General features: G+C 44.3%; 3 protein-coding genes across 14 annotated transcripts in view; 1 reads left to right on the plus strand and 2 right to left on the minus strand.

The window, feature by feature from the left end:
• Window positions 1-5,044: 5,044 nt before the first annotated feature.
• Window positions 5,045-10,692, minus strand: LOC118397455 (glyoxalase domain-containing protein 4-like). 3 transcript variants are annotated; one of them, XM_035792215.2, is made up of 9 exons: window positions 10,444-10,690; window positions 10,232-10,281; window positions 9,952-10,072; window positions 9,738-9,867; window positions 7,676-7,809; window positions 7,343-7,429; window positions 5,587-5,700; window positions 5,418-5,504; window positions 5,045-5,326 (listed from the first exon to the last, which is right to left on the minus strand). In XM_035792215.2, exons 1-9 carry the CDS (start codon window positions 10,531-10,533, stop codon window positions 5,261-5,263), a joined length of 879 nt encoding a protein of 292 aa, XP_035648108.1. In that variant the 5' UTR covers window positions 10,534-10,690; the 3' UTR covers window positions 5,045-5,260. The 3 variants fall into 3 exon arrangements, with proteins under 3 accessions (XP_035648108.1, XP_035648107.1, XP_035648109.1); XM_035792214.2 differs by having other exon boundaries at window positions 9,738-9,882; window positions 10,444-10,650; XM_035792216.2 differs by lacking the exon at window positions 7,343-7,429 and having other exon boundaries at window positions 9,738-9,882; window positions 10,444-10,692.
• Window positions 10,693-10,825: 133 nt separating this feature from the next.
• Window positions 10,826-25,301, plus strand: part of LOC118397453 (rRNA methyltransferase 3A, mitochondrial-like) — a 114,572-nt gene continuing 100,096 nt past the window's right edge. For 9 of the 10 annotated variants that reach the window (XM_052467629.1, XM_052467628.1, XM_035792209.2 and 6 more), the window contains exons 1-4: window positions 10,826-11,285; window positions 11,476-11,720; window positions 11,822-11,989; window positions 12,142-12,359. In XM_052467629.1, coding sequence (XP_052323589.1) covers window positions 10,879-11,285; window positions 11,476-11,720; window positions 11,822-11,989; window positions 12,142-12,359 — 1,038 coding nt within the window. In that variant the 5' untranslated portion in view covers window positions 10,826-10,878. Of the gene's footprint in view, window positions 11,286-11,475; window positions 11,721-11,821; window positions 11,990-12,141; window positions 14,257-25,301 lie in introns of those variants that run through there. The other variant, XM_035792212.2, reaches the window with a different exon arrangement.
• Window positions 13,705-25,301, minus strand: part of nxn (nucleoredoxin) — an 86,226-nt gene continuing 74,629 nt past the window's right edge. Inside the window, exons 4-8 of the mRNA XM_035792213.2 lie at window positions 25,164-25,264; window positions 24,793-24,899; window positions 23,690-23,869; window positions 22,063-22,187; window positions 13,705-14,851 (exon numbers count right to left, since the gene is read on the minus strand). Coding sequence (XP_035648106.1) covers window positions 14,669-14,851; window positions 22,063-22,187; window positions 23,690-23,869; window positions 24,793-24,899; window positions 25,164-25,264 — 696 coding nt within the window. The 3' untranslated portion in view covers window positions 13,705-14,668. The remainder of the gene's footprint in view (window positions 14,852-22,062; window positions 22,188-23,689; window positions 23,870-24,792; window positions 24,900-25,163; window positions 25,265-25,301) is intronic.

Below are 25,301 nucleotides of genomic sequence, written 5' to 3' on the forward strand. Positions count from 1 at the left end.
TCTGACAGGGCTAGGTTTAACACCATCATGTTGATGGAGTCAATATGGAAGGACAGCAGCTGATGTCCTTCCATGCCCCTGAACAGGCAGTTAACCCACTGTTCCTAGGCCGTCATTGAAAATAAGAATTTGTTCTTAACTGACTTGCCTAGTTAAATAAAGGTAAATAAAAGTAAATAAGTGAAAGGGCCCGTGAATCATTCAACAGTACAAGGTTGTGAACTGTGTGTTTGTTTCTCAGGAGGTGCCTGGCGTTGTGTGTGGGCGAGACTAGAGTGAGAGTGGACCTGCAACAGCCTCTGAGACCTTGGGTGCCTAAGAGCTGTGATGGAGGAGAGTCAGGGAAGGTTCCTCTTAGCCCCGCAACCCTGCGGTTTATCTCCCAGGTAGGGACCAACAAAGAACTGTTTATATAAGAATGCTACTCACAAAATATTTCATGAAATAAGTGCTCTCAGTTCACTCAGCTGCTGTCTGGGCTAGGTTTAACACCATCATGTTGATGGAGTCAATATGGAAGGACAGCAGCTGATGTCTTTATTTACCTTTATTTAACTAGGCAAGTCAGTTAAGAACAAATTATTAATTTCAATGACGGCCTAGGAACAGTGGGTTTACTGTCTGTTCAGGGGCAGAACGACATATTTGTACCTTGTCAACACGGGGATTTGAACTTGCAACCTTTCAGTTACTAGTCCAACGCTCTAACCACTAGGCTACCCTGCCGCCCCAAAGGGCAAGAAGGCTGATAGATATGCAATTATGTTATGAGATATGAGGTCATAAGATTGTTTTTAAGACATGTTTATACACTCACGGTTCTGGTTTAAAAGTTTGCTTGAAATCCATATCCTGTCTATTTCCTGAAATAAACACGGAGAAATGCACCTGTTCCTTCCTACCCTTCGTTTGCAGCTGCTGTTGCTGACTCAACGGCTAGGAGGTATGACTTCTGTCGTGAATAGTGGACGATCCACACTCACCGGAGTGAAAAGCGGTTGATGGCCTCGTCCACTGATCGTCGCCGCTGTGGAAGTGGGTGATTGCTATGGTCCCATGGTTTCTCTCGACTCACCCGGCTCCAGGATAGATTTGGACTCTTCAAACATACCCGAATCGCTATATGCGATCCCTGACTCTACTTCTGGTACCCAACCTGTTTTAATTAGTTCCCTGCATCCAGTGCAGGCGGGAGGGATTGTTAATTGCGCTACCGAACTGCCACTAATCAAAACGGCCTAAACCCAGCCATCAGTGTCAATCAATCAATCAAATTTTATTTATATAGCCCTTCGTACATCAGCTGATATCTCAAAGTGCTGTACAGAAACCCAGCCTAAAACCCCAAACAGCAAGCAATGCAGGTGTAGAAGCACGGTGGCTAGGAAAAACTCCCTAGAAAGGCCAAAACCTAGGAAGAAACCTAGAGAGGAACCAGGCTATGTGGGGTGGCCAGTCCTCTTCTGGCTGTGCCGGGTGGAGATTATAACAGAACATGGCCAAGATGTTCAAATGTTCATAAATGACCAGCATGGTCCAATAATAACAAGGCAGAACAGTTGAAACTGGAGCAGCAGCACAGTCAGGTGGACTGGGGACAGCAAGGAGTCATCATGTCAGGTCGTCCTGGGGCACGGTCCTTGGGCTCAGGTCCTCCGAGAGAGAGAGAGAAAGAAAGAGAGAATTAGAGAGAGCATATGTGGGGTGTCAATCACTCTCGAGTCATCTGGGACCCACGAGCTAAGCCCAAGGGACTACTAGGGGGGCACTTGAACATGCGTAGTGTCATTCCAAAAAGTGACCAAATTCAACATCTACTCACAGGCTCCAACCTTGACTAACTCTGCCTCTCAGAGACATGGCTCCATAAAACCTCTCCATATGCTGCTTTGATTGAGCCTGGCTACAATGTTTTCAGGAGAGACAGGACTGAAGGAAGAGGAGGGGGTGTGATGATTTACAATAAAGAACATATCCGATGTAAACAAATTGAGTGGTCATGTGATAATGAACTAGAATGTATTGGCCTGAACGTTACACTGTCTCCCCAAGTGTATTTTACCCTTATTGGAATGTATAGACCACCTTCCACCAAAAGTGTGTTTTTTGATCAGTTTAATAACATGCTTAGGGAATGTGACTTTGGGAACGAGGTAATCTTAATGGGAGATTTTAACATTAATTATGAAGACAAGTTTTGTAGGAAAACCCACAAACGGATCACTAATACCTTTGACCTTACACAGCTAGTTAAAGGGCCAACCAGGGTGACTTGTTGCTCTAAAACACAGATTGATTTGGTGTTCAGTAATAAACCAGAGAGAGTGACTAAATCATTCAATATGGTTACTGCGCTATCTGATCATAATCTGACACTTATAGCCAGAAAGCTGTCTAAGAGCAGGTTTAACCTCTCTACTGTTAGAAAGCCGGATCAACTAAGACCTAAGAGTGAATTGAGCTATTTTGAAAAAGCAAATTAAGGGAATTAACTGGAATGATCACTTGTCCTATACAGACGTGGAAGCTGATTGTCAGGTTTTTCTATCCACAATCCAGACTACAATAAATGGTTTCCTAAAGAAAATCAAATCCAAACCTGGCCAAAAGAGCACTCTTCCTTGGCTAAATGGAGAAATCTGGAAATTGATGAAAGAACGAGATTATGCTCTAAAAATAGCCCTAAGATCCAATTTAGAGCATGACAGACATAGGTTTACCATGTCGAGAAATAAGGTGATGAAAGAAATCAGACAGGCCAAGGCAAACTTTTTTATTAACATAATTGGTGAAGCAAAGGGAAATTCTAAACTGATCTGGGAGAATCTAAAAAAGTTAACAGGGAAAGACCATAGTAACACTGCAAAAAGACTAGAAATCATGGTGAATAACAATCTAACACAGGATGCAGTCAAAATCGCAATAGCCTTCAATTCCTACTTTATTGACCCTGTCAGGGTACTGACACAGAACCCATCCACTGGTTTCTTGGGCTCAGTGCTAGTAAATGATGCTCAACCTGTCTTCATCATAAGGGAGGTTTCTGAGTCAAAGGTGAACAAGGTGATTAGCTCACTAAAGACCTCTAAAGCCAAAGATGTGTTTGGGCCCGACTCTACCTTTCTTAAAAACTACAAAGAGTCTTGTTTTGTTGACGTTGAGTGTGAGGTTATTTTCCTGACACCACACTCCGAGGGCCCTCACCTCCTCCCTGTAGGTCGTCTCGTCGTTGTTGGTAATCAAGCCTACCACTGTTGTGTCGTCCGCAAACTTGATGATTGAGTTGGAGGCGTGCGTGGCCACGCAGTCGTGGGTGAACAGGGAGTACAGGAGAGGGCTCAGAACGCACCCTTGTGGGGCCCCCGTGTTGAGGATCAGCGGGGAGGAGATGTTGTTGCCTACCCTCACCACCTGGGGGCGGCCCGTCAGGAAGTCCAGTACCCAGTTGCACAGGGCGGGGTCTGTATGCTACGTCTTGCTTGTCCTATGTTGCTCTGTCTGTATGCTACGTCTTGCTTGTCCTATGTTGCTCTGTCTGTATGCTATGTCTTGCTTGTCCTATGTTGCTATTGTCTGTATTGTAATTGTTTTTAATAACCTTTCCAGGGACTGCAGTTGAAAATTAGCCGGCTGGCTAAAACCGGCACTTTTACTGAAACGTTGATTAATGTGCACTGTCCCTGTAAATAAAAATAAACTCAACAAACTCAATAAGAGTTCAAAGTTCATACCATTCGCAACCAAAGCTCACGCTGATGTTGGCTTTGTTCTGTAGTTATTATCTGAACCATTCTGACATCGGACCGTAGTCCTCACATCCTCGGAACAGGAGGTTATATTGTCGTCAAGGCTTTATATAGTGGAGCGAGAAGGGTGTGTCTGAAAAGTTTTATAACCCATGACTATTCACAGGGGCGGGCCACTGATTGAGCAGAGCCCGAACCTTGTCTTGTCTGTAAAATCTGATAAGTTACACTTTGCTAGCTCTAGGGCCAGACTGTGGTAAGCTAACGTTCGCTAACTTGCTTCAGTACCTGTCACAAAAAAAGTTTGAAGGAAACGATAACGTTAGCTAGCTGGCTAAGAAATATGGAACGCTAGCAATGGTTCACCGCTTCGAGTACCGAGTTAGCTAACTATACTCACATCATTAACAGTAGTCAGTTATTAGCTAACTAACGTTAGTTGGCTAGGTAAATAGCCTCGTAACATTAGCTAGCTACCGCGTCAATTGAAACCAATGTTGGCAAACTTGGTAATTAGGGGGCTAGCTAACAAGTATTATCCCCTTTTCACCTTGTCGAACATCTGAATGTGTCAAATGTTCTCATCCCGCCCGGAGGGTTCTTATCTTCATTACATTTTCAGTGGCAAAGCAGCATCAGCATCATCTTCTAGGTGTGTTGTCTACACTGTAAACAGAGACGCAATGAGAAAAAAAAAGTCAATGGTCCACTAATTTGTAACCCGGAATACCAAACGCCTCACACTCAACCCACCTTTCACCTAGCCATATTGCACTTAATCCTTTTCAATCAGTGAACAATTATTTACTATGTTTCTCCCTTTATTATGCAGCATAACCACTCAAGAACAGCAGTTTAAAAATGAACTAGACACTTTCTTATTCAGTGTCATTCATCTCATGCCAAAGAAAGGGGATCACTAAAAAATGATAGTTGGAGTGAGTTGTTAGCAAAGGTGAGGCAGTTCTCCCATCTTCAAGAAAATGTTAATGCCATCCCCTTTTTATATTGCTCAGTTTGATTTTCCCATTTTATAGTTCAATGAGCATGACATGACACAGCTTCTACACCACAAGAGATATGCATATACCCCCTCGTTTCATTGTTTTTTCAACCAAGGGCCGCCCACCAATATCTGCACATTTCACATAACTTTACCTACAATTTGGCAGTGTGAGGACTTCACATGGATATTACTCTTCACCATAAATGCACTGTTCTCATGAAGTCACAAGTATTCGTGTTTTACTCATGTCATTGAGCTGAAGAGGTACAATTATTTTCAATGCATACACAAACAAGGTTAATATAAGTGGTTTATGATCATCAAGCGTCTGCCACAGTATGACTCAAATACAGCTACACTTTCAGTCTCATTCTAAGCATCTCAAAATAATACTTCTGGTTGAGTAAAATCTACTGACATTGTGCCGCTGGAAGGGTAATGCCATATATGGGGCAAAAGGTTGGAAATGTCCAGAAGACCCATGATGGCTAAGCTATGTTCTTCGCACTTATGCTGAAGCCTTCTGCTTGTTGTGCTTGGCAAACCAGTCATCGCTTTTATCTTCAGCCATAGCCTGAAAATAAATTAGGGTAAAAGATTAAGAGCATGTACTCTGCGATAATGAAAAGTATTGTTTAATTTGTATAATATTTCTAAATACCAACCTTATCCAGCAACGCATTTCCACTGGGGTCCATCTGGGAGAGTTGTCTGAATGCCTCATCTCCCACAAAGCAGATCTCATGGGCATCCTAGAAGACAGATGACCACAGTTATGTGAGAATTTATAATGAATCAAGTCTACCCATGTTAATAATTTTGTAAGGCACTCACTGGATCAGCCAAAATGACCACTTCTACTGTTGCCTTCCCAGGGGTGTCCAGGCTAACCAAGGGAGTAAGGATTTTCTGGTTCTCTTTTGTCATCAGGGCTTCAAGATCTGCCAACTAAAAATAATAAAACAAATAGTTGAATATTGCTTTCTGTGTGCATGTATGTAAAGAATCAGTTGGGGCAAATAATTTAAGAATTTAAAGCATTGTATAGACCACTTTGTTTTGCTAACTTTGCCGCACAAGGGCGATGTGCGCAAGTTGGTGGCAGAACAAGGGGGAGTTTTTATAGAACACCAGAAAAAAATAGCCTCTATTTACAGTGACTTACGAAAGTATTCACCCCCGTTGGCATTTTTCCTACTTTGTTGCATTACAACCTGGTATTAAAATGGATTTTTGGGGTTTTGTATCATTTGATTTACACAACATGCCTACCACGTTGAAGATGCAAAATATTTGTGAAACAAACAAGAAATAAAAGACAAAAAAATTATGAAAACTTGAGCGTGCATAACTATTCACCCCCCCTCCAAAGTCAGTACTTTGTAAAGCCGCCTTTTGCAGCAATTACAGCTGCAAGTCTCTAGGGGTGTCTATAAGTTTGGCACATCTAGCCACTAGGGTTTTTGCCCATTCTTCAAGGCAAAACTGCTCCAGCTCCTTCAAGTTGGATGGGTTCCGCTGGCGTACAGCAATCTTTAAATCATACCACAGATTCTCAATTGGATTGAGGTCTGGGCTTTGACTAGCCATTTCAAAACATTTAAATGTTTCCCCTTAAACCACTCAAGTGTTGCTTTAGCAGTATGCTTAGGGTCATTGTCCTGTTGGAAGGTGAACCTCTGTCCCAGTGTCAAATCTCTGGAAGACTGAAACAGTTTTCCCTCAAGAATCTCCCTGTACATAGCACCACCCATCATTCCTTCAATTCGGACCAGTTTCCCGGTCCCTGCCGATGGTGTTCTCAGGGTGATGAGAGGTGTTGGATTTGCGCCAGACATAGCGTTGTCCTTGATGGCCAAAAAGCTCAATTTTAGTCTCATCTAACCAGAGTACCTTCTTCCATATGTTTGGGGAGTCTCCCACATGCCCTTTGGCAAACACCAAACGTGTTTGCTTATTTTTTAAATTTAAGCAATGGCTTTTTTCTGGCCACTTCCGTAAAGCGGTCCTATGGACAGATACTCCAATCTCCGTTGTGGAGCTTTACAGCTCCTTCAGGGTTATCTTTCGTCTTTGTCGCCTCTCTGATTAATGCCCTCCTTGCATGGTCCATGAGATTTGGTGGGCAGCCCTCTCTTGGCAGGTTTGTTGTGCCATATTCTTTTCATTTTTTAAATAATGGAATTAATGGTGCTCCATGGGATGTTCAAAGTTTTGGATATTTTTTTATGACCCAACTCCAGAACTTTGTCCCTGAACTGTTTGTACTTCTCCAGAACTTTGTCTCTGACCTTCAACCAGTAAAATGGCTCTTTGGCTAGCTTTTGCTACAGCCTGTATCAATGAGCGTTAGTATTGTAGCTAACAACTGCTGCATCCAAAATAGTTATTTTGCTAAGATCACAACCAAATATAATCGTAGTGACTGTTCAAGCAAGAATCAAAACATAACTGTATGCGTATGAGAACCCAAAAAAGTCTTTGTTGAATGGGCACAGATGGCGATGGCTTTCTTACTGCGGCCAAGAGTCGGGCGCATCTGCGCGTGACGTCAGTGTGTCATGTACTGGAAAAGGATCTATTACTTCACCTGCTCACGTGGACAAGAGAACGCTATCCGCCCGAAGGCTGTCCCATGATCTACTGTCCCACTAATGTTGTGAAGCTCTAGTTTACACTGCAAATATAGAGAAAAACACACACCTAGCATTAGCACCATCTTATCAATTCATGCAAAAACCCAGTCGCATTCTAAGTGTAGAACACAGGAGGTTGCTGAGGGGAGGAAGGCTCATAATGTCCGTAACGGAGCAAATGGAATGGCATCAACCACATGGAAACCTTTTGTTTGATGTATTTGATACCATTCCACCTCATCCATTACCACGAGTTCATTCCCCCCAATTAAGGTACCACCACGGACCTGAGTGTCTGCAAATCCCATCAGCACAGTCTTCTCCTCATGTCTCTCTATCACCTTCATCCCCAAAAGGGAGGACCAGTAGTGTGTTGATTTCTGCAGATCAGACACTGCCAGACACACCTTCTGTACAGGATCTTTAACCAAGTGAAAAACAGATAAACATTCACAATATACAGGTACATGCCAAATGAAAGGAAACGAGGGACACAAAGTATTCTGAAAGCAGGTGCTTGCAAACAGGTGGGGTTCCTGAGTTAATTAAGCAATTAACATCCCATCATGCTTAGGGTCACGTATAAAAATGCTCAATTGCCCCTTATTTTGGCTACCATGGCTAGCAGAAGAGATCTGTCTTTACTGAAGACTCAACTCTTCAGTGGGTCATATGATTGAGTGTAGTCTGGCCCAGGAGTGTGAAGGTGAACGGAAAGGCTCTGTTGCAACGAACCGCCCTTGCTGTCTCTGCCTGGCCGGTTCCCCTCTCTCCACTGGGATTCTCTACCTCTAACCCTATTACAGGGGCTGAGTCACTGGCTTACTGGTGCTCTTTCATGCCGTCCCTAGGAGGGGTGCGTCACTTGAGTGGGTTGAGTCACTGATGTGATCTTCCTGTCTGGGTTGGCGCTCCCCCCTTGGGTTGTGCCGTGGCGGAGATCTTTGTGGGTTATACTCTGCATTGTCTCAGGATGGTAAGTTGGTGGCTGAAGACATCCCTCTAGTAGTGTTGGGGCTGTGCTTTGGCTAAGTGGGTGGGGTTATATCCTTCCTGTTTGGCCCTGTCCGGGGGTATCATCGGATGGGGCCACAGTGTCTCCTGGCCCCTTCTGTCTCAGCCTCCAGTATTTATGCTGCAGTAGTTTATGTGTCAGGGGGCTAGGGTCAGTTTGTTATATCTGGAGTACTTCTCCTGTCTTATCCGGTGTCCTGTGTGAATTTAACTATGCTCTCTCTAATTCTCTCTTTCTCTCTCTGAGGACCTGAGCCCTAGGACCATGCCTCAGGACTACCTGGCATGATGACTCCTTGCTGTCCCCAGTCCACCTGGCCGTGCTGCTGCTCCAGTTTCAAATTTTCTGCCTGCCTATGGAACCCTGAACGTGCTACCTGTCCCAGACCTGCTGTTTTCAACTCTCTAGAGACAGCAGGAGCGGTAGAGATACTCTTAATGATCGGCTATGAAAAGCCAACTGACATTTACTCCTGAGGTGCTGACTTGCTGCACCCTCGACAACTACTGTGATTATTATTATTTGACCATGCTGGTCATTTATGAACATTGTGGCCATGTTCTGTTATCTCCACCTGGCACAGCCAGATGAGGACTGGCCACCCCTCATAGCCTGGTTCCTCTAGGTTTCTTCCTAGGTTTTGGCCTTTCTAGGGAGTTTTTCCTAGCCACCGTGCTTCTACACCTGCATTGCTTGCTGTTTGGGGTTTTAGGCTGGGTTTCTGTACAGCACTGTGAGATATCAGCTGATGTAAGAAGGGCTATATAAATACATTTAATCTGTGACTTTGAAAGAGGGCTATCAAAGGAGCATAGGGGTTTTAAAGGGGTGGGTGTGTGTGTCAGTCACCAGATCTCAACCCTATTGAACACTTATGGGATATTCTGGAGTGGTGCCTGAGAGAGCATTTTCCACCACCATCAACAAAACACCAAATGATGGAATTTCTTGTAGAAGAATGAAGGTCACATCCCTCCAATAAGTTCCAGACACTTGTAGAATCTATGCCAAGGTGCATTGAAGCTGTTCTGTCAGGTTGTGGGGACTCAACACCCTATTAAAACACTATGTTAGTGTTTACTTTATTTTGTCAGTTACCTGAATATAAGGAGTATTCATATCTAGACTGGTTCCAGAGCTGTTTGTGCTCTTGCCTACTCCATGCAAGCCAAACATGGCATGGCAAGGATTGGCATGATGGCACAAACAGACTGGTACCCAGGTTAATTCATCTCCTCCTGGACTTTAAAATAAACATGGTCTACTATGATCTACTGCTCTACTTTACAGTATACTACAGCAATGATCTTCTGTGCAAAGCAATGTTGACCCACCATTTGGAGGCTGTTCTTTGTCCACCAGGTAGAAGCGATAACCTCCTGGAGCCTCAGCCAGATAGAGGGCCTTTCCAACCTCAGTGAGGGGCCAACCAAGCCGCTTAGCATTACTGACAGCCTGGCTAGACTGCAGAGTTAGACCCTGAAATTTAGTTAGGATTGGGTTAAAAAGAATATACATATGGTTGTTCATGAACAACCATTCACTTACCAGGAAGTCATTGCCAAGGCGATATTCTCCCACTCCATAATTGTAGGTCAGCTCAGCAGCAAAGTGATCATCTTCTGGACCAAAGCCGACCATTGTCTTGCTCCATTTTCCATCATAAGGGCTTAACTCACACAAGCAAGTAAGTAGGGCATCATATGAGAGAAGGAGTGACCGTATTGTTACACAAGTAATTCAAACAATCCATTTTCACAAGAGGTGTTTACAGACCAAAGTCCGTTTCAAGGAGAGGTTTGAACAGTAAAGTTGACAGCCTGCCTACCCATTACAAGTGGCCTTGCATCCTTCTTCAAACTCTTCGTGACGCAAAATCTGAAATGAAATCATTGATTTTGACAAAACAGTGATCTTGTCCCCAATGACGTGTTTACAGAACAATGAACAACATTGAAGAACAATCATAACAAAATAATGCAACAGTGGTACACTCTGTGCAATGTTTGAGGATGTTCTACGAAAGAGCTGAACAGGTACCTTCATGCCGAGCACATCTCGGTAAAAGGTGGCCGTTTTGCTTCTGTCACCCACTTTGAAAACAAAATGCAAGGCTCGACTCAAAGCCATGTTCACCCGGTGAGTTTGCTACGTACTATACGATTATAAATCACGCTCAGTTTGTTTACGTCCATTGAGGAGCCTTGCAATCGATTGCTCTGGTATCGATTCTACGGAAGACAACATTTTACGTACACTTAAAATTATTTGCAACTCAATCGCAGATCCAAAATCTATCTCAAGATAACGAGGAGTATTTAAATTAAAAGTTAAGCATCTAATATTATTTTACAAAGCAGTATTACCAACATAAAATATGTTTTACTTGGATTACCCCCCTTTATAATGGTATAAACCAACCAATCGTCATACTGTCGAACGTTATCACACTCTCTTCTTGCTGTTGTAGCAAATATGGCGGCGTTCGTGGGAGGCATGTTTTGGCATATTCTTGTAGCGGGACGAAGTAATATTCTGAAAAAAAGTAACGACTGTATCGTAGATTCAAAGAGATACGTGCGAGCATTGAAAAGGAGGCCTGTGAAGGTGTTGTATCCTGATAGTGAGACGACCTCTCCAACATCGAAACAGAGGTCAGGTCAAATAGTCAACAAGCAGTCTCAAAAAGTTGCGTCCAAAATGAGGGAGTCCACTGTCAACGCCATTTTAAAAAACGAGACCACTAATAAACGTGTTAGCAGCATGTCATGGAGTGCCAGAAATGGCAATGCATCCACAACGTCGGAACATACAACCAATCTGAAGGACCAACTAGGTGGCCTCAAATTCGAAAGGGCCTTACCTGGTGACAAAAGATTGGCGTAAGTCTCAGTGCATGTTGGCTATCGACCTTATGTTATATTTTGAGTGAATATATCCTATTTAATTATAGTGGACAGTAGATTTCTTGTAACTACGGGACTGTTATGTATGTTTGCATGTAGGCTTAGTTTGTTAGCTGATGTTCAGCCCAGATATCATGACCTCTTTTCCTCTCTCTCCATCTCCCAGGAGGGTAGTGAGTGTGGCTTGCTCCAGGACGTTTCGGGAGCACCAGGGTAAGATCCTGTTGGAGGGGAGACGCCTGATCTGCGATGCCCTGGCTGCTGGAGCCAACCCTCAGATGGTGTTCTTCAGTTCTGTGGACAGACTGTGTGATCTCCCCTTGGACAAACTGAAGAGGGCCACTCTGGTCAAAGTCAAGTTTGAGGACATCAAGATCTGGTCTGATCTTGTAGCTCCACAAGGAGTGATAGGTATGATGTGCTGCATGTTTTCATTTCAGAATGCTTTTGAAGTTCTACATATATATTGTTGAGAATAAGTACTGTATATTGACAACGCCTACCCCTTGTAGCCATATTTTCTCGGCCAGACCCATCCCGGCTGACATTCCCTCAGGACCAGCGTGGTCAGTCTGTGCCGTTGTCCCTGATCTGCGACAACGTGCGGGACCCTGGGAACCTGGGCACCATCCTGCGCTGTGCAGTTGCTGCAGGCTGCCACAATGTCCTGCTCACCAAGGGTATGTCATGATGATAAACTGGGAATGGGCATAATCCAAGTCAATGATGCCATTTCGAGTGGAGCTGATAGTGAGGAATTGCTGTGTATAAACCTGTGCACTACTCTGAATGTGTCTTTCACTAAGTATCTTGTGTATGTCTATTTTCACAGGTTGTGTGGACGCTTGGGAACCTAAGGTGCTGCGAGCAGCGATGGGTGCCCATTTCCGCCTTCCCATCTTCTCCAGCTTGGACTGGGACGACATTCAAAACCAGCTGCCAAAGTTGGTGACTGTCCACGTGGCAGATAACTGCGGTGGCTCTGAGAGAGAAGTAGCTGAGGAAGCAAACCAGTCCAACAAACCTTCAAAGATGGGGGAATATGGATGGGTGAGTAGCAGGCCTAATTGTAAAGACATGCGCTATACGGAATATGAATCAGATTTCGACTATAAGGAATATGAATCAGATTTAGATTCCGAACTGTCACTTCCAAGAGTGAAGACCAAGTTGTACCATGAGGGCTGGGCTCAGGGGAACACTGGTCTTGTGATAGGTGGAGAGACTCATGGACTGAGTCTAGAGGCTGTCCAATTAGCTGAGAGAACTGCCGGTCAAAGACTGTTTATCCCTGTTGTCCCTGGAGTGGACAGTCTCAACTCAGCCATGGCAGCCAGCATTCTCCTATTTGAAGGCAGAAGGCAACTGTTGAACCTAATGGAGATGTCTGGGAGGAAAGCTAAGTCTAAGGTGCAATTTCCATGATCCGTCCATTGGAATCCATTTGGAGTGTAATGGACATGTTATTCCTGGTGTTGGTCACTTTTTCCATGCATACATTCTTGGCTGCACCTCATCATGTCAGACTGAATCATATGGATGGATTTAATTTCCATATTCAACTCTCAGCTAATAAGTGAAGTAAAATGAGTGACATTTCACATTGTGGAAATTCTGTGTTCTTTCCTGTCTGCATATTTCCTCTATTGTCTTCCAACATTCCTGCCAGTGTGGCTTTAGAAGCTTCACTTAGTCTCCACTTTTTTATTTTATTTTTTATTTCACCTCTATTTAACTAGGCAAGTCAATTAAGAACAAGTTCTTATTTTAAATGATGGCCTAGGAATAGTGCCTGTTCAGGGGCAGAACGACAGATTTGTCAGCTCGGGATTTGAACTTGCAACCTTCCGGTTACTAGTCCAACGCTCTAACCAGTAGGCTACCCTGCCGCTCCACATGCAGTTGGCCTCTAGATTTCCTGTCAGTTGACTGTAAACTGCTGCCATGCAAGATGTCCAGTATAGAGATTAAGCAGTCATGTGCTAAATGTCTGTTTAGCAAGGGAAATCTGTCAATCTAACAGGCCCGAAAGCAATTATCATAGTAACCACAAGGTGGCACCTGAAGCAACTTCTGAGACCATTTACTGTATGTTATGAAGTTGTACGGTTAAAAAAACAGTACTGCATGTGAAAGGTGTGAACTGCATGTGAAAGGTGTGAAATACTTTTTTCTTATACTGTAAACATATGGGTTGTGTACAAATGCCTGACATCAAAGAACACAATTGATTTTGTTTTTTAAAATATAAATGGAAACTACATTTCTGGAGTCATTGTATATAAATAATGCACACATGTAGAAGTGATACCGAGCTAATACTGTCTAAAATACATTTGCTCCCAATGGAATAAAACTGGCCTCATGGATAGAGGAAGTTGACAACATAAGACAATTGTGCTTAACAGTGAATTTTAATGGCTGTGAAGTCATGACTAGAGACAACCAGGGAGTGACAAATGTGAATTCATACATCCAACACTTAGTTGCTAAGGTGGATTTTAATGCCATTTTTGTGCCTTCAAAAATATCTGGCCTTTTCAATAGATGGGACCTTCACAGAAAATCCTCTTAAATGTCATGGTGGTTGAGATGGAAACTTAACAATTGGGTAGAGCTGACTATCACTCACTTCATTGTAGAACAAGACAAGTGAATAGTATTTGAAATCCCATGACACACAAAGCCAGACGCAATACAAAACAAAATGACCTTTTAAACCAGGGAAATCTTAACATTTATGCAGCACCTTTAAAACAGAAGAACAATAAGACAGTTCCATTAAACTGAAGTTCAGGACATTTTCTGCACTGCATATTTGTAAATTACAACTATAGAACTTAGAAAATTTGTTGCAATCATTTTATTCTTTCTCAGCACATTTTGGAAAACAAAAGCAATGTGGGTTCAGCAAAGGTAATAAAGAGACATTGTGACATGTCAAGTCCATTGGGTCAACATTGTGTGGTTTCTTCTAGTTTCAAGAAATGCTAATAATGAAACTGATTTAAAAAAAAGCTATTGGAAGCAAAAAAGCAACAGAATCTCCATATTACTGTAGGGGCTGTAGTCAATGCAAGGCACCACAGGAGAAGGAGAAGACTCCATGCGAGAAAGACATGTCTAAAAAAAGGTAATGTCTGTAAAAAGTGAGAACTTCCTCTGACAGAAAGGGGGGAGAGGAGGCTGGTGGTGGTAACTGGGAGGTCAGGGTTTGGAGGTTATGGGTTTCGGTCCCGTAGGTTTCTAGGTGTGTCCCCCAAATGGCACCCTGTCCCCTATATAGTGCATTGCTTTTCAAAAGTAGTGCACTATATAGGGAATAGGATGCCATTTGGGATACAGGCTAGGTGTGCTCTCTAAATGGGCTCTGGTTTGAGCTTCTCAGCCAGGAAGTCTTGGACAAAGGTCTCCACCACGGCCGTTGTGATCTCCTCCACGTCCTTAACGTACTTGGCCCGGGCAGACATGTCCAGGATGGTGAGCAGGGGTGCTGCCTCTGGGAGGTTGGTGTAGTCACGCAGGGAGTCACTCATGTCATCCTGGGAACACAGATGGGTCAGTCATGATCATATGACAATCTTGCCTACCAGCTGACTCTGTTAAACCTGTCTATATGCGGTAGCAATTATGCCTGGGAAATAAGTTGTATGATAATCACACGTGAAGTAGACTAGTCTACATATTATCAACAACAGTTTATCCTGTGTGTCATGCAAAAGCAATTGCTAGATAACTACTAACATCCTTATGACTGAATATAAAAACAATTGCTTCAATCAGTTATGACTTGATATTGGTAATAAAACTGGGACAGCACACAAGATGAACTATGCCACTTAATATTACTCATTCACAACTCAAGGTGATAGTCTCAATGTCTGCTTGGTTTTGAAGACTGGGGACCTCTCCTCTCTCTCTCTCCTCCTGCAGGCAGTGTGCCCAGCTAGCCAGGGTTCCATCATGCACCCTACTCTTGGGGGCGGGGGGGTCCAACATCATCCCTCCAAAGCCTCACTCAAGGACTACAAGGCTGGGAAGCTTCAGACACACATCACAGCGTGTTTGAATAGTGTATGCGTGGGAGGGAGGGAGAAAGAAAGAGGGAGTGTTGTATTCCTTCATGCCTGGTGAGGAATAGTATAAAAGGGCGTGTGGTGGAGCTTTGACGACAACTATGTCACTACCTGAATGTCTTTTTACAAGCCCTCAAACACAGATCCCAGGCTTGATCTCACCATTTAACAAATGGGAATTACAGATGGGGCCTTGAATCATAAGACAGCAGGAATAACTCACTATAACACCACAGCAGACAGGCAGCAGCTCCCCAGCCCACTCACTTGGAGGGGCAATCAATTATTCAGAGAGAAAATAACAGGCACTTTTTGGCAATACTTGCAATAGCATGTCATTTCAGTTCGTAAATCAACAAAGCTGCATTAGTTCCAGTCAGTCAAGACTTTTGTTGATTTATGAGAGGTCGCACATTTCAGCTCTGTCATTTAGCAGATGCTCTTATCCAGAGCGACTTACAGAAGAAATTAGTGTTAAGTGCCTTCCTCAAGGGCACTGACAGGCACCAACGCTCTTAACTGCTAGGCTACATGCCGCCAGACTAGTATCTAACGACGACTGAGATGGTCTCTTGCTTCCTCATGACAGGATGAGCTGACTTCCCCTCAACTAAGCCCTCTGGGTGAGAGAGGCTTGGAAGAGATCGAAGATAGAACAATTTCATATGGAAAAGATTATTTAAAAAATACATATGTTACAGGAAACGACCACAGGGTGGCACTGTCACAAGATTGGCACTCATTAAATCACAGCTTTTCAAATGTTTTCTGTTTTTGGACTAACATTCCTGTCATCTGGCAAAATGGCAGTAAAACGATTCAAACTAAAAATGTATTAAACTGCACTATCAGCTCTCAGACCTCTCAAAGAGCAGCTTGGTCGATTAGCTACTTAAAATGTACAAGTATGTATGCCAACAAAGTTTGACTTCAACTTGTTGTAAACATGCTAGCAGAACAGTTGAGTTATCCTGTGGCATGTAAAATCTGGAGAGCTCAATTCTTCTGAATCTCTAAAATGTGATCTAGGAACAGAACATTGAGTCTTAAACCTATTAAAGTTCATAAAAATATCAAATGAAAGTAATTGCTACACTTATGAGGATGATTCATGTAGCCACAAGCTACATTCTCAAGCTTTAAAAATCTGACTCCACACATCCTCCTTTAAGGCTTCTCTTGCAAGCTCAGATTGAAGATACATCCTCGGGCATCGCCTTAGAAAGGAACCACAGAAAGAGAAACCACAGAGGAGTCTGTCAGCGTGGCCTCCCAGCCTCTTAGATATGAAGATATGTAATCTCCCTGGCTGTCTTCTTCTCTGTGGGAAGTCTTGCATCTTCCTTTGTGTGGCTGCTAACCCTGTGTAAACTGTTCTTCATAAGAAGCAACCAGTCCAGCCGTGAAAGAAGGGAGACAGAGAGAGAGGCCAGCCCCCGCCCTCTCCAGCCCAGTTCTGAACACAAAGAGTCGCTCTGCTATGTCTGGCCTGCAGTCACTGACTGACTGCCGTGATAAGGCTTGTGTGTGTGTTTACCGTATGGAACCTACTGCTGCACAATGTCAGGTAGAAGTCGACCGATTTATGATTTTTCAACGCCGATACAGATGATTGGAGGACCAAAAAAAGCTGATACCGATTAAAAATCGGCCAATTTTTATTTATGTATTTGTAATAATGACAATTACAACAATACTTAATATAATACATCAATAAAATCAATTTAGCCTCAAGTAAATAATGAAACATGTTCAATTTGGTTTAGATAATGCAAAAACAAAGTGTTGGAGAAGAAAGTAAAACTGCAATATGTGCCATGTAAGAAAGCTAACGTTTAAGTTCCTTGCTCAGAACATATGAAAGCTGGTGGTTCCTTTTAGCACAAGTCTTCAATATTCCCAGGTAAGAAGTTTTAGGTTGTAGATATTATAGGACTATTTCTCTCTATACTATTTGTATTTCATATACCTTTGACTATTGGATGTTCTTATAGGCACTTTAGTATTGCCAGTGTAACAGTATAGTTTCTGTCCCTCTCCTCGCTCCTACCTGGGCTCGAACCAGGAAGACATCGACAACAGCCACCTTCGAAGCAGCGTTACCCATCGCTCCACAAGAGCTGCGGCCCTTGTAGAGCAAGGGGAACAACTACTTCAAGTCTCAGAGTGAGTGACGTTTGAAACACTATTAGCGGGCACCCCACTAACTAGCTAGCCATTTCACATCGGTTACACCAGCCTAATCTCGGGAGTTGATAGGCTTGAAGTCAAACAGCGCAATGCTTGAAGCACAACAAAGAGCTGCTGGCAAAACGCACGAAAGTGCTGTTTGAATGAATGCTTACGAGCCTGCTTGTGCCTACCATCGCTCAGTCAGACTGCTCTATCAAATCATAGACTTAATTATAACATAATAACACAGAAATACGAGCCTTAGGTCATTAATATGGTCGAATCCGGAAACTATAATCTCAAACAAAACGTTTATTCTTTCAGCGAAATACGGAACCGTTCTGTATTTTATCTAACGGGTGGCATCCATCGGTCTAAATATTCCTGTTACATTGTACAACCTTCAATGGTATGTCATAATTACATATAATTCGGGCAAATTAGTTCTCAGCGAGCCAGGAGGCCCAAACTGTTGCATATACCCCGACTCTGCTTGCAATGAACGCAAGAGAAGTGACTCAATTTCACCTGGTTAATATTGCCTGCTAACCTGGTTTTCTTTTAGCTAAATATGCAGGTTTAAAAATACGTCTGTGTATTGATTTTAAGAAAGGCATTGATGTTTATGGTTAGGTACAATCGTGCAACGATTGTGCTTTTTTCCGCAAATGCGCTTTTGTTAAATCATCCCCCGTTTGGCGAAGTTGGCTGTCTTTGTTAGGAAGAAATAGTCTTCACACAGTTCGCAACGAGCCACTTGGCCCAAACTGCTGCATATACCCTGACTGCAAGAGAAGTGACACATTATCCCTAGTTAAAATAAATGAATGTTAGCAGGCAATATTAACTAAATATGCAGGTTTAAAAATATATACTTGTGTATTGATTTTAAGAAAGGCATTAATGTTAATGGTTAGGTACACGTTGGCGCAACGTCAGTCCTTTTTCGAGAATGCGCACCGATTATGTGCAACACAGGAAACGCTAGATAAACTAGTAATATCAACCACGTGTAGTTAACTAGTGATTTATGATTGATTGATTGTTTGTCATAAGATAAGTTTAATGCTAGCTAGCAACTTACCTTGGCTTCTTACTGCATTCGCATAACAGGCAGGCTCCTTGTGGAGTGCAATGTAAGGCAGGTGGTTAGAGAGTTGGACTAGTTAACCGTAAGGTTGCAAGATTGAATCCCCGAGCTGACAAGGTAAAAATCTGTTGTTCTGCCCCTGAACAAGGCAGTTAACCCACCGTTCCTAGGCCGTCATTGAAAATAAGAATGTGTTCTTAACTGACTTGCCTAGTTAAATAAAGGTGTTCAAATTTGACAAATATTCGTCCAAATCGCGAAGACAACTAGACCCTAAATATCCCATTGAGTCAATTATATAGAAAATACAGTCAATAAAATAAAACATAATATACACAAAAGTATGTGGATGTAACCGATGTGAAATGGCTAGCTAGTTGGTGGGGTGCGCGCTAATAGCGTTTCTATGTGTGCAGAGGATCCCTGGTTCGAGCCCAGGTAGGGGCGAGGAGAGGGATGGAAGCAATACTGTCAGATTGATGCTGTTGACCCAGATCACTGGTTGCTGCGGAAAAGGAGGATGTCAAAAGGGGGGTGAGTGTAACCGATGTGAAATGGCTAGCGAGTTAGCGTTTCAATCGGTGACGTCACTCGCTGAGACCTTGAAGTAGTTGTTCCCCTTGGGTAATGATGCTTTGAGAGTGGCTGTTGTCTATGTGTGCAGAGGTTCCCTGGTTCATGTCCAAGTAGGGGCAAGGAGAGAGACGGAAGCAAAATCAGCACAAGAACTGTTCGTCGGGAGTTTCATGTAATGAGTTCCCATTACTGAGCAGCCGCACACAAGCCTAAGATCATCATGCCCAATGCCAAGTGTTGGCTGGAGTATTGTAAAGCTCGCTGCCATTGGAATCTGTGTTTGGTGGATGCCAGGAGAATGCTACCTGCCCAAATGCATAGTGCCAACTAAAATTTGATGGAGGAATTAATGGTCTGGGGCTGTTTTTCATGGTTCGGGCCCCTTTGTTCCAGTGAAGGGAAATCTTAACACTACAGCATACAATGACATTGTAGACGATTCTCTGCTTCCAACTTTGTGGCAACAGTTTGGGGAAGGCCCTTTCCTGTTTCAGCATGAAAATGCCCCTGTGCACAAAGCAAGGTCCATACAGAAATGGTTTGTCGAGATCGGTGTGGAATAACTTTTTTAAATGCGATTTTTAATTGGACCTTTATTTAACTAGGCAAGTCAGTCAAGAACACATTCTTATTTACAATGACAGCCTACCAAAAGGCAAAATACCTCCTGCAGGGATGGGGGCTGTGATTTAAAATAAATATAGGGCAAAACACACATCACGACAAGAGACAACACTACATAAAGAGAGAACTTGACTAGCCTGCTTAGTGCCCTGGCCTCAACCCCATCAAACACCTTTGGGATGAATTGTGAGTACCTACTGCGAGCCAGGCTGAATCGACCAACATCAGAGCCCGACCTCACTAATGCTCGTGGCTGAATTGAAGCAAGTCCCCGCAGCAATGTTCCAACATCTAGTGGAAAGCTTTCCTCGAAGAGTGGAGGCTGTTATAGCAGCAAAGGGGGGACCAACTCCATATTAATGCCCAAGATTTTGGAATGAGATTTTTGACGAGCAGTTGTCCACATACTTTTGGTCATGTAGTGTACTGATAGAAACATTTATAAATTACAGTAGACATCTTTATTGCAATCACACATCAATCAATCCCCATTCATTTTCTGTGAGAATAGGGTGTCTTCCAATTGTCCTACTGTAGGTTGCCAGTCAGTTTCTCTCAGCCCCTGTGTGACATAGCGTGGTAATGAGATCCCCTCATTTTCTGCAGGCCAGGCTCTCCCTGTGGGTCTGCCAGCATAATGCTGTCTCACTGATAAACCTTCCCCAGCAGCTGGCAGACAGGGCCTGGTCTAGCCACATGCAGGCAGGCCTCAACCAGGCCAGGGCCCTGTAGGCTGCATGGGGGTTCATCATGTATAACAGAGAGCCCAATATAACAGAGCCCAATGGGCATAAGAGAGCCCAATGGGTCCATGGCAGGGAGTGATATCTAACAGGGTATACACAGGCTGCATCCAAAATGGTACCCTATTCCCCATAGAGCTCTGGTAAAAAGTAATGCACTATATAGGGAGTTGGGTGCCATCTGGGACTATCCCAGTCTGGAACAGATCCAATGCTGGTGAAGATCCAGCTACATGTAACCCAGACGATGAGAAGAATACTGTACCTGCCTGCTATAGACTACCAGGGGTGCCAGATTGAACATGCACCTTGAAAGCATTCATTAGAATGGGTCGAGTCCAAATGAACAGAAATACCATTTAATATGCAATAAATCCCCAAAACAAGTGAACGGTAAAGAAGAGATCTTAGTATCTTGTCTTAGCCCCAGCGCCTGTCTGTGACATGTGAACGCGTCAGTCCTTCGGTCTGTCTGTGGCCGTGGCATTTCAAGGCTGTCATGAGAGCCGTGTGGCCTCAGGCAGCCAGGCAGATGGTCAGACAGGACAGAGAGGGAGCACCTGTGCAGTCCCCCATGGCTGAAACCTAGACCATCTGACATGGGACAGCATCCTGACCTCCCCGAGCTCTGAACCCTGTGAGCAGGGGAGAGGAGGAGAAGGGGAGCTAGCTAATCTAGTAATTATGGCTGCCCCTGCTGCTAACTCCACAAGTTCCAGAAAGGATGAGAAGGAAAAACAAGAGATAACAAGAGTTAAGATAATTCCATGATCCCTCCTGCACTGAGGGCTGGCGGAAGGATGGAGGGGGAGATAGAGGATTCGGGAGGGAGAGGTGCACAGCTGTTCTGCGGATAGAGGGAGAACAGCTATCATCAGACAGACGGCCAGCTGAATTCTGGGCCATGGGCCGTGTGGTGTGTCTCACATAAAAGTGAAAGAGGGTTTCATCCCTCAAACTGCCCCTCTGATATTATACTGTAGCTTATTTTTTTATATATATTTTTTTATTTAACCTTTATTTAACTAGGCAAGTCAATTGAGAACAAATTCTTATGTACAATGACGGCCTAGAAACAGTGGGTTAACTGCCTTGTTCAGGGGCAGAACGACAGATTTTGACCATGTCAGCTCGGGGATTCAATTCGGCAACCTTTCGGTTACTGGCCCAACCCTCTAACCACTAGGCTACCTGCCACCCCAACACACACACACATTTGTGTGTCGGTTGGTGTTCTCTACCAGAGGATTATGATATGTGATAACTAAAGCAGATGGAACATCATACCAGAGCATAGCAACAAGCAATCACACACAGAGACAGATGCCCACAGTAGAGATGTACAGTACACAAGACAAGAATGCAAAACAACTAAAACACCAAAAGTGAAGACAGATTTCATCAGGTGTGAATATTCTCATCTAGGTCAGCTGGAGGTGTATGTGTGCGTGTGCATGTGTCCACTATCTAACCTCTCCAGCCACGAAGAAGAGCAGTGGTGTCTCTTCCTCTTTGGCTTTGTACTTAGCCATGATCTTCTCTGCAATTGGCTGGATCAGCTCCTTCGCCGGCTCCAGCTCTCCCTCCTCCTCCGCATCTGAACAAGAGAGAAACACAGGTGTCAAATGTATGAAAATAGGATAAAGAGTAAAGGTTGAGAGAGATAATGTGTGTGTGAGAGAGAGAGAGAGAGGAGAGCGAAAACTAGGTGTGAATGCATGAAGACCAGAGAGAGGGGACAGGATGAAGAGAGAAAGGCCAGAGAGAGGGGACAGGATGAAGAGAGAAAGGCCAGAGAGAGGGGACAGGATGAAGAGAGAAAGGCCAGAGAGAGGGGACAGGATGAAGAGAGAAAGGCCAGAGAGAGGGGACAGGATGAAGAGAAAGGCCAGAGAGAGGGGACAGGATGAAGAGAGAAAGACCAGAGAGAGGGGACAGGATGAAGAGAGAAAGGCCAGAGAGAGGGGACAGGATGAAGAGAGAAAGGCCAGAGAGAGGGGACAGGATGAAGAGAGAAAGACCAGAGAGAGGGGACAGGATGAAGAGAGAAAGACCAGAGAGAGAGGACAGGATGAAGAGAGAAAGAACAGAGAGAGGACAGGATGAAGAGAGAAAGGCCAGGATGAAGAGAGAAAGACCAGAGAGAGGGGACAGGATGAAGAGAGAAAGGCCAGCGAGAGGACAGGATGCAGAGAGAAAGAACAGAGAGAGGACAGGATGAAGAGAGAAAGACCAGAGAGAGGATGAAGAGAGAAAGGCTAACGAGAGGACAGGATGAAGAGAGAAAGGCCAGCAAGAGGACAGGATGAAGAGAGAAAGAACAGAGAGAGGACAGGATGAAGAGAGAAAGACCAGAGAGAGGATGAAGAGAGAAAGGCTAACGAGAGGACAGGATGAAGAGAGAAAGGCCAGCAAGAGGACAGGATGAAGAGAGAAAGGCCAGAGAGAGGGGACAGGATGAAGAGAGAAAGAAAAACAGCCATGAGAAAAAGGAGAGAAAGAATGTGCAGGACGGGAGGAGAGAGGGGAAGAGTGAACAGACAGATGTACAGATGAGTGAGGAGACAAAAGGAGGAGACGAGGTGAGTGAATGGACAGATGAGCAGATGAGTGAGGAGGCAAACGGAGGAGAGCAGATGGTCTGTGGTTGAGCCCTTTGGATCTGATCTTAGGGTGGCCTGAGGTCATCAGTGTGCACCCGGTCACTCCATTCTCACATTGCTTTATTATTGTGTCGTCTGGCCTGCTGGCTGTCCTGTCCACTTTGGCCTGAGCCACTTAGCAGAGCATGGCATCCATCTCTGCCATCTCTCTCACTGCTAACAGCTTAACAGACAGACAGACCATTTTCTTCTCATCCTTCTCTCTACCCTACTCTTGCATGTTCTCAAAATTTAAAATAGCATGCGGCCTTACAACTGATCTGTTCACTTTTACTACTTGCACGATATTCTTTAGAATGTACTACTCTACATAGTCTAAAGGATTGTTTTGGTAGAAACCAGCACTGAATGCTCCACAAAGAGCACGAGGTAGGGCCTCTCGTGGAGGTGCACGGTAGGGACTGAAATTGAAATGGTCATCCACTCATCTACTCACCCACAAAGAGCACGAGGCAGGGCCCCTCGTGGAGCTGCACGGCGTTGGACTCGCTGAGCTCCAGTACGGGCCTGGGGTGCCAGGGGAAGAGTCGACACTCTGGGTCATTCAGCACCTCCACACGGCCCTGTCGCGTGATCATGTGACCTTCCGTGTCCAGCAGAATAAGGGTGGGAATACCTGGGGAGGGAGGGTGGGAGAGAGGAAAAAAGAAAGTGAGAAAGATGGAAACAGGGAGAGAACAATCATGAATTGAAGATCTTGCTACTCTGCCACCTCACCCTCCTATTCTTCCATGTTTTCTAGTTACTCTCACCACATATGGCTGTCTCTCTCCCACTGTTTATCTGTGTGGTATGGAGGAGCTTAAAGTCCCTCAGAGGCTCTGACCTGCCTCTGCTCTCTCTCTCTTCATCCATTTCTCTGCTCAGACTCCCGCTGCGTTCCCTGTTCAGGAGATTTTTCATAACGCCCGACCCCTTTCTCTCCCACAGTCTTTCAGATTACAATCTCACTGCCGTATTAAAACAGCCTTATCAGAAACAGACAGAGTGCATAGTGTGTGTTTGGCTGGGAGGAAGGGTGTGTGTGGTGATGGGTGGGGGCCAGTGTGAAGAACAGGGGTTTGATTGGGGAAGCGGGGCAGTATCGACTAGTCCTGCAAGCATTCTTAACATTCAGGCAGAAAAGGCAATGAGCCAACACCTTGACTACAACCACACTTCTCCCCTGTGGACGGACGGACAGACAGACTTGATGGTGGGGGCATTAGCGAGAGACGGGGGTGGGGGGTAGGTTATAGAAAAAAAGCCTTGGGAAGAAGGAAAAAAAGGCAGAGCGAGAGAGAGAAATGACCCTTACTCAGTGAGCGGGACAGTAAACTTGATTACCAGCCCACATTCCTTTAGCTTGAGGGCTATCTGTTCATTGTTCCTTACCCAGCACAGAACAGCACACAGTAGAGCTGGCTGCCATTAGGCCGCTTCTCCACATCAACACATAATTTGGCCAGACAGTTAGTGTTTGATACTCACTCTGAGCCTCATGTCCAGGAGGACTACAGTATATGAGTACAGGAGGAGACATCAGAGATAGTGTTGTACCTTGTATTCCGAAGAGTCTGTTGAGTCGTGATCGTCGGGCCTCGTCTGAGTATGGGACTGCCAACCAAGGCATCTCACTGAAGTACTGCTGAAAGGACTCCTCCGACCTGCGTTGGTTGACAAACACAAAACAACTCTGTTTATTCAGTCGATTCAAATGTTTGTCCATTGAAATAACATCACATGGACCAGAAATACAGGCTAGACATTGTTCATGTTGTAAATTACTATTGTAGCTGTAAAAAGCAGATTTTTTATGGAATATCTACATAGGCCCATTATCAGCAACCATCACTCCTGTGTTCTAATGGCATAGCGAGAGAGCAACAGAGAGAGCGCGAGACAGTGTGTATACGTGTATCGAGTCTCACCTGTCAGCGCTGACGAACACCATCTCAAACTTCTGACCCGATTCCTTCACAGTGCGATATGATTCTACCAGCACCCGAGTCAGACTGCGGCATGGAGGGCACTGCAGGGACAACACAAACACAGTTTCCAGAATGACC

Source organism: Oncorhynchus keta, chromosome 18, assembly GCF_023373465.1.
Source record: "Oncorhynchus keta strain PuntledgeMale-10-30-2019 chromosome 18, Oket_V2, whole genome shotgun sequence".
Lineage (NCBI taxonomy): Eukaryota > Metazoa > Chordata > Actinopteri > Salmoniformes > Salmonidae > Oncorhynchus > Oncorhynchus keta.

Coding starts and splice junctions, on each gene's coding strand:
- LOC118397455 (XM_035792214.2), bottom strand. CDS start 10,533: ATGGCTTTGAGTCGAGCCTTGCATTTTGTTTTCAAAGTGGGTGACAGA. Junction 9,883..9,951: donor GCCTTGGCAATGACTTCCTG/GTAAGTGAATGG, acceptor ACTAAATTTCAG/GGTCTAACTCTGCAGTCTAG. Junction 5,327..5,417: donor GAAATGCGTTGCTGGATAAG/GTTGGTATTTAG, acceptor ATTTATTTTCAG/GCTATGGCTGAAGATAAAAG.